This window comes from Schistocerca americana, chromosome 3 (genome assembly GCF_021461395.2).
Source record: "Schistocerca americana isolate TAMUIC-IGC-003095 chromosome 3, iqSchAmer2.1, whole genome shotgun sequence".
Taxonomy (NCBI): Eukaryota; Metazoa; Arthropoda; class Insecta; order Orthoptera; family Acrididae; genus Schistocerca; species Schistocerca americana.
In genome coordinates this window covers 76,011,725-76,020,883 of record NC_060121.1, presented here as the reverse complement: position 1 = coordinate 76,020,883, position 9,159 = coordinate 76,011,725, and the positions used below count along the sequence as shown (strand labels likewise).

The window sequence follows — 9,159 nt, the reverse complement described above, 5'->3', positions numbered from 1 at the left end:
TACCTTGGACCTTCTTAGTGACGATGAAACACAGAAATTACATCCGAATTTAATCCAAAAGGCATAATGCCGACTTAAGTACAAGAAGACTGACTCTTGTTACTATCTATGTTATGAACCTTTAGTGTGAGAGCAGTTTTAGATTCCGATGCTTCACTTCAGGTTTACTGTATACCTTGGACCTTCTCATTGACGATGAAGCACAGAAATTGCATCGGAATTAAATTCAAAATGCACAATGCCGACTTAAGTACAAGTGGACTGACACTCTAACTTTCTACGATTTGAACCTCTCCTGTGAGTCCAGTTTCAGATTCCGATGCTTCGCTGCAGGTGTATTGTATCCCTTGCACCATCTAATTGACTATGAAACACACAAATTGCATCGTAATTAAATACAAATGGCACAATGCCGACTTCAGTACAAGAAGACTGACTCCTCTCACTATCTATGTTATGAACCTTTGGTGTGAGACCAGTATTAGATTCCGATGCTTCACTTCAGGTTTACAGATTCCCTTGGACCTTCATATTGACGATGAAACACAGAAATTGCATCGTAAATAAATACAAAAGCCACAATGCCGACTTCAGTACAAGGAGACTGACTCTTCTTACTATCTATGTTATGAACCTTTAGTGTGAGAGCAGTTTTAGATTCCGATGCTTCACTTCAGGTTTATTGTATACCTTGGACCTTGTTATTGACGATGAAGCACAGAAATTGCATCGGAATTAAATTCAAAATGCACAATGCCGACTTAAGTACAAGAGGACTGACATTCCAACTTTCTACGATTTGAACCTCTCCTGTGAGTCCAGTTTTAGATTCCGATGCTTCACTTCTAGATTACTGTATACATTGGACCTTCTTATTGACGATGAAGCACAGAAATTGCATCGGAAGTAAATACAAAATGCACAATGCCGACTTAAGTACAAGAGGACTGAAACTCTAACTTTCTACGATTTGAACCTCCCCAGTGAGTCCAGTTTTAGATTCCGATGCTTCACTTCTGGTTTACTGTATACCTTGGACCTTCTTACTGACGATGAAGCATAGAAATTGCATCGCAATTAAAATCAAAAGGCACAATGCCGACTTAAGTACAAGTGGACTGACACTCTAACTTTCTATGATTTGAGTGTCTCCTGTGAGTCAAGTTTTAGATTCCGATGCTTCACTTCAGGTTTACTGTATACTTTGGACCTTCTTATTGACGATGAAACACAGAAATTGGATCCGAATTAAATACAAAAGGTACAATGCCGACTTAAGTACAAGAGGACTGACACTCTAACTATGTATGATTTGAACCTCTCCTGTGATTGCAGTTTTAGATTCCGATGCTTCACTTCAGGTTTACCGTATACCTTGGACCTTCTTATTGACGATGAAACACAGAAATTGCATCCGAATTTAATACAAAAGGCACAATGCCGACTTAAGTACAAGAGGACTGACACTCTAACTTTCTATGATTTGACCCTTTCCTGTGAGGCCAGTTTTAGATTCCGGTGCTTCACTTCAGGTTTACTGTATACCTTGGACCTTCTTATTGACGATGAAGCACAAAAATTGCATCGGAATTAAATTCAAACGGCACATTGCCGACTTAAGTACAAGAGGACTGACACTCAAACTTTCTTTGATTTAAACCTCTCCTGTGAGTCCAGTTTTAGATTCCGATGCTTCACTTCAGATTTACTGTATACCTTGGACCTTCTTATTGACGATGAACTACAGATATTGCATCGGAATTAAATTGAAAAGGGACAATGCCGACTTAAGTACAAGAGGACAGACACTCTAACCCTTTATGATTGAACCTCTCCTGTGAGTCCAGTTTTAGATTCCGGTGCTTCACTTCAGGTTTTCTGTATATCTTCGACCTTCTTATTGACGATGAAGTACAGAAATTGCATCGGAATTAAATTCTTAAGGCACTTTAAGGAACCATTTGCACTCGAGCACAGACAATATTTAATTTAGTTACCTTAGATTATATGTATCGATTTTTTAAGACAAGAGAATGCAAAATAAAACAATTAACACCGCTCTCTTGTCACAGCCAGTAGGCATCAACACTCTCATGTCATTCGTTGTCCTAGAAGGATTTAATATTTTGTGCGGCTCCACAGTTAGCCATATTGATATTTATTAGCAGAAAAGAGGCGCAGAATTAATAAGTCGCTCTCATTTGTGAATGATCTGCCATTATTTATCTAGAATTTTACGTAAGTGTAATTTATATCGTAATGTATGTGTTGAAATGAATATATGTTTATTTAATCTTATGCTTTGCTTTGTTTTAGTAGTTTTAGTCACTCCATCTTCATGATTGAAGCTGAGGTCAGATATCAGACTCTGTCTACAAAAAAAATACATAATGAGCCCTGGCTACATTCCGTACATCTTCGGACGTGCGAAGCTCGATAAATTCACGGCGTAAAATTTTAATCCCTCAATTACTTATCCAAACAAACAATAACAATCATTATTATTACAAATTATTATTATTATATTTTATTATTTTATTTTATATGTTTTATTTGTTACACTGGCGACCGTGACAGGACTCATTATTGTATCGGTACTACAACTAATTTTTCTTTTTCATGTACATCCTGACCGGTGACGAGAATATTGAAAAAAACGAATAAAATCCTGAGACAATTTGGACTGGAAATGCAATCTTCGCATCAAGACGATATGCACGGTAAGACGCAGCACTCGCGCATCCACAATTGATTCCAAGCACATTTTTCATTCAAAATTATTTTTCTTAGCATTAAATTCAGTATTCAGTTTCCATTCAGTAATTTTTTTCTAAATTCCACGAAATCTCATTATTCAGACGATTACATTCCGATCGAACAATACGCAAGTTACATTGCACAATATGGCCGACATTGTACAAGATTCAAGCAACATGGCTAGTCACCATTAACACGTATGCTACTTTCGATCTTTAAAGTCATCTCTCAATCATTCTCAGTCATTTAAACACACACATAGGCAGTACATTTTCACACTACGCGTTTAAACGATTTTTTTTTCTTGCACACAATTTATTTACGATATGGTAAAAACTCGACACCAGTACACAATGGAACAACAATCAAGTAATGCAAACATGGATACACAGACACAGTCAGACACAGAAATTAATACAGACACGCAAACGCATCAAAATAACCTGCTACACATACACACAAACGCCGAAAGGAGCAACTCCGAACCTAACCTGAGAGACCACGTCACGTCTAATGACGCGGCGGGGGCAAGCTCATTTTGCAATCAAAATTTTGGCGCTATACTGAATTCCATTTTGGAAGGCATATCCAATATTAAGCAAGATAATGACGAAAAATTCTCACAATTAATGACAGACAATGCAGCCTTCAGAAATGACATAAAATCAGACTTCGCCACACTGACTCAAAAGGTAGATGAAATTAATACACGTCTTTCCAAACAGGTCGACGATCTTACGGAAAAATTCGAAAATTTAGAATTACGACAAAGCGACAATGCCAATCACATCCATGACTTGACAAAAACCTGTGAAACTATTAATTGCAAACTAGAATCAAACACGCACGCATGTGACGAAATTAATTTAAAGGTGAATGCAATAGAAACAAACGTAGCTGACATTCACAAACAGATTCACACAACAATACAGATAGAGGCTGAACCCCATTTGTCTCGCATTAATTCACAATTTAAAGAATGGACGGCACACAAAGACGAAATTTTTGAAGAATGTATACAAAACAAATTGCCACATATTGTGCACGATTCTGTAGTGGAATACATGAACAACAATAGACAAGTAATCGATGACGATATGCAAACAAAGACAACTCAATGCCAGGTACAACCAAATAGCACACCCACTACACATTTTATACACACACAGAAGAAAATCTCGATTCGGGAATGAACACATGTACACACACGAATTTCAACACTCAAATACACAATACACTGACACGCATAGCAACAGATACCCATCACCCGAAATACAATACAATTATCATTCTGATGAAGAACCATGTACACACAGGGAAGAATTCAATGATTACACGGAAAGAAACAGACGAACACGTAACAAAGAAGAAGAAAGTCTATTCAAGCACCGTAAATTTCAACCTTTTATACCAGGCAAAAACACTGTACACCCTGTCATCTTCTTAAAAGCTTTTAGGAACGCATTCCCACGTTCGTGGAGCGACCACAAACGCATTGCGTACGTTGTGGATTACATTCAAGGGGACGCTGCTGTCTGGGCTTACCATGAAAGCGACAGATGTGTAACATACGAGCAGTTTGAACGCGCCTTCTTGAATAAGTTTTGGTCACCCACTGTGCAGGAACGTATCCGCAAACAAGTCACTGAACCCGAACACTTCAATCCTAAAAACGGCAACCTGCGCAGATATTTCGAGAAGTACCTAAACATGACACACTTCCTTAATGAACCAGTGAAACCAAAAGATGTGATCCGATCACTGAAAGCAAGACTTCCTTTTAATATTAAAGAGAAATTACTGTACTTACCGGACGACGATCCTGAATATTTTTTGGAAAAGTTAGATGCTGTTGATTTACTATATGAAGAACAAGAACCAACACACAACTCACGCAGTAGGAATCAACATGTCTACATTCCTACATTACCAAACACACAGCAAAATTCACAACACACAGTAAATATGCAAAACAATCACCACAACTCACAGCTGCACACAAACATCAACTGCAACTATACACAGGGAGATAACCCGTACAAAAAACGAAGAAACAACAATTTTAATTCAAGAAGGAATAATGGAAACAACAACGAACACAAAGCAAAACAGAAACACTGGCAAAGAAACAACAACACAGATTACACAAGAAATGGAACACTTACACCGCACTTTAATCAGAACGACAACCAGTATTATGTGAGACAGTGGCAAACACCGCAACCGCCACCACAAAATCATATTCAGATGCCACAAGGGAATTTTGCGCAAACAAGCCACACTAACCAACAAGTGACTTCAGCCAAACGAAACCAGACAGGTGATTGGCAAAGACAATGTCCTAATGTAAATATTATTGATGTAGCTAATGAAACTACAACTACACTTGCCAATGACCAGACAAACCAGGTAAACTAGAACCAGTCATTACTGAGCCCCAGGTCGTGACTGAGGAACATTTGGGGGGCAACTTCAATTTAGAAACTATGTTTGAATACACACTTGCTAGTGAAACTGTGAATCAAGAAAAATTAACATTTACACAACAAGAGTTGTCTACACTATTCTTAAGATATAATGAAAGTGGAAACTTAGCTGATGATCTGATAAACGACAACACACAATGTCACAATGTAAAGAAAAGGTTTGTACTGTCTTCCACCTCAGGCATTGTAGGAGGTATACCTACTAACATAATTATTGATACAGGAGCTGCTGTCAGTGTGATTTCTCACAATTTTTATACTATGATGAAGAAAACTTCTAAGATACCAGAGTTCCCAGTTCAGAACTGTTTAATATTATCTGCATTAGGTAATAAGTCAAGTAGAGTTAATAAGCAGGTATTTGTGACTGTTAATATGGGAAATGGAATCGTACAATGGCCTTTCCTAGTTGTCCAAAACCTTGCTGCCAATTGTATATTGGGTATTGATTTTCTTTGCGAGAAGGACTGTACTATAGACTTCTCCAAAGGCATTTGTTATTTTAAGTATGAAGGCAGAGACATACTTTTGAACTTGGATACTCGACTAGTAGACCATAACAAGCACTGTTCTGGCTACAAGATACAGATTATACGTGAGACTGACATAGATTCCACACAACAACCTGTATCACACGGTGAGGTAGTGAATGATGTACTTACACAAATTAATTCTAAGTTATCAGAATGTGATGCTATTAATGAAGAGGAGAGATCCCAGCTTGAACATATTTTACTTAAGAATAAGGATGTTTTCACTAGTAAGCCAGGTAGGATCAACACATATATGTATACGATTGAAGTCAAGCCTCACCAAATCTATTATCACAAGTCATACAATGTACCTCTAGCTCTGCGACCTGCAGTTTGGGAAGAACTAAAGAAAATGATTACATGGAATATTATAGAACCATCAACATCTCCATATTGTAGCCCTTTGCATGTAGTGAAAAGACACAATGGAAGTATCAGGTTAGTATTAGATGCAAGAGCTATCAACCAAATTATCTTACCTGTGAGGACACAACCAGAAAATCTTGACGAACAACTTCAGAAGTTCTTGGATGCAAAATATTTCTCTACAATAGACCTTAAAAATTCGTTTTGGCAGGTGCCAATAAGCAAAGAATCCAGAAAATATACAGCCTTTATGTTTGGTGGCAGAACTTATCAATTTTGTGTATTACCATTTGGCCTAAATGTAAGCTCAGGAGTATTCATTACTGCACTAAACTCTGTACTCGGTGATGATTTACTAGAAACTGTTACACACTATGTAGATGACATACTGATTGCCTCAAAAACCTGGAAGGATCACACTGATACCCTGAACACTTTACTATGCAGATTCACACAAGCTGGTATCACTGCCAATATTTGTAAATCTAGATTTGCTTGTTATGAGATCAAATACCTAGGACACATCATCAACACACAAGGCATTAAACCTGACCCTTCAAAATTAGATGCTATCAGACATTTCCCCACTCCCACTAATAAGAAACAGTTAAAATCATTTCTCGGTCTATGCTCGTTTTTCAGACGATTCATACCTAAACAGTTACTCAATAGCAGATACTTACTAAACTTATTAAAGAAGAACCAGGTATGGATTTGGAACCAAGACTGTGAAAATGACTTTACTAAAATCAAAGAAGCCTTAGTAAATTCTAACATGCTGGAACATCCAGACTTCAATTTGAACTTTTGTATTGCTTGTGATGCATCAAACATTGGTTTGGGATGTTGTTTATTTCAACTTGTTAATACAGAAACTTCAGAATGTGTTTAGATCATTGGTTTTGCCAGTCGTACTTTAACGGAATGTGAAAGATCTTACTCCACCACAGAATTGGAAACATTATCTATTATATGGGCATTTAAAAAGTTTAATTATTATCTGTATGGAAGACACACCATTATATACACTGACCATCAAGCACTTACATTCCTTTTGTCATGTAAACTCATTCATCCTAGACTTACACGATGGGCACTTGCATTACAGAATTACTCTTTTGAAATCAAGCACATCAAGGGAAAAGACAACATAATAGCTGACACACTTTCAAGACTACCGCAAGGATTACACCATAACAATACAGACTTTGAGAACACACATGATTACAGAATACTACTCATGCAAGACAAACAGTTTACACAATACTACATAGACCTATGCAAGAACATGGCAACACTACAAGATTCAGATCCACACTGGAACAAAATAAAACAAATCATAGTACAACAACACAATGACACTTTACAAGACCGATACATGTTACACAACAACATACTTTTCTACAAAAGACACACAAATGCTACTAACTGGTGCGTTTGCATACCACAAGATTCTGTACACAATCTCGTTGCACACACTCACACAGTTTGGGGACACTACGGAACAAAGAAATGTCTAAACAAGTTACATACATATTGCTATTTTCCAAACATGAGAAGAAAAATACATGATGTTATCAGCAAATGTCTCATATGTCAAAAATCCAAGCCACAAAATCAATCCACCAAAACAGATTTGCACTCTATCTTACCTACTGGACCTAGAGAGATACTTTGTACAGATGTTAGTGGACCTCATCCAACTAGCATCGGAGGTTGCAAATACATTCTAGCATTTTATGACATCTTTTCTAAGCACATCAAACTTTTTGCCATTAAGTCACCCACAGCAAACACCATCATCAGAAGATTCACAAATGATTACATGCCATACTGTGGAAAACCTAAAGCCATTCTATCAGATAACGCCAAGTATTATGCAGGATTCACCTGGAGAAAATTTCTAAAGGTTAATAACATTAAGAGCACCTTTATTTCAAAGTTTCATGCATCAGCCAACCCTTGTGAGAGAGTTTTTAGAGAATTAAATAGATTCATGAGAACTTATACCTCAACACAGCACACAAACTGGATACATTACCTAGCACTTTTTGAGGAAATACACAACAATTTAAATATATACAACACACCCTACAATCCCAGAGAAATCATGTTTGACACAAAGGAAACTAATGAATGGAGCAACCCACTACCAAAATTTTCTGACACCAAACCTTCACACGAGGAAAAGGTAAGGGAAGTACTCATGGCAATTACTGAACAAGCTGACATTAGAAATAAGAACTATGGTGCTAATTTGAAAAGAAGGCAAAACTTTACAATAGGCATGCAAGTTTTACTTAAGACCCACTACAAATCGTCATTACCTCTAAAACGTAATGTTAAGTGGCGTCCATTATATGAAGGTCCTTACACAATCATTGATATACCACACCCTGGAGCATATCTGTTACAAAACCCCAAGAATAAGAGAATTTTAGGTTTGTACCCTCACAAAGATTTGAAAACTTTTAGCCCTTAGCAGAGTATGCTGATACAAAAACAAGGTAAGTCACATCTGGTACTTCAAGCTGGAAGAAGAAGAAGATATAAGCTATAATCTTAAGTATCTACATTTTACAGCACCAGCAGTAACAGCAGCAGCAGCAGCAGCAAGAAGATAAGACACAGGAAGAACTAACAATTTTCATGCAAAGCACAGTTACTGATTATATTTGTTAATACCTTGCAGACAAGCTGACAGACTAAATGACCGGAGACAATTGCTGCTCTGAACCTGATATATTAATTGGCATGATAGACACTTGATTTGCTATTCACACTCACACCACAATCCACATGAACACAACATGCACAAAAAAAAAAAAAAAAACAAAAAAAAAAAAAAAACAAACACTCTACAGGAAATGACAAATGAGATTAATTGAGCAAAGCTATATAATTTATTTTATTTGTAAATGATACTTTGTGCATGTGCTAATTTGGAATTGATTGTGGATGTGACGTGTCGTGTCTTATTGTAATCATGATTTTTCAGGACAGATCATCTCAAGGAT

At 37.0% G+C, this 9,159-nt stretch overlaps 1 protein-coding gene across 1 annotated transcript; it reads left to right on the top strand.

Moving 5' to 3' along the window:
• The first annotated feature begins 3,083 nt into the window (after positions 1 to 3,083).
• Positions 3,084 to 8,877, top strand: LOC124605877 (GATA zinc finger domain-containing protein 15-like). The gene is made up of 4 exons (XM_047137825.1): positions 3,084 to 3,629; positions 4,783 to 5,103; positions 8,618 to 8,649; positions 8,835 to 8,877. The coding sequence occupies exons 1-4, from the start codon at positions 3,084 to 3,086 to the stop codon at positions 8,875 to 8,877; spliced, it is 942 nt and encodes a 313-aa protein (XP_046993781.1).
• The last annotated feature ends 282 nt before the right edge of the window (positions 8,878 to 9,159 follow it).

Bases quoted from the DNA above. Each gene is read 5' to 3' on its own strand.
- LOC124605877 (XM_047137825.1), top strand. From the start codon at position 3,084: ATGGTAAAAACTCGACACCAGTACACAATGGAACAACAATCAAGTAAT. The intron at 3,630-4,782 runs GTGAATGCAATA...AACTATACACAG, and splicing joins GTGACGAAATTAATTTAAAG to GGAGATAACCCGTACAAAAA. The intron at 8,650-8,834 runs GTAAGTCACATC...AATACCTTGCAG, and splicing joins TATGCTGATACAAAAACAAG to ACAAGCTGACAGACTAAATG.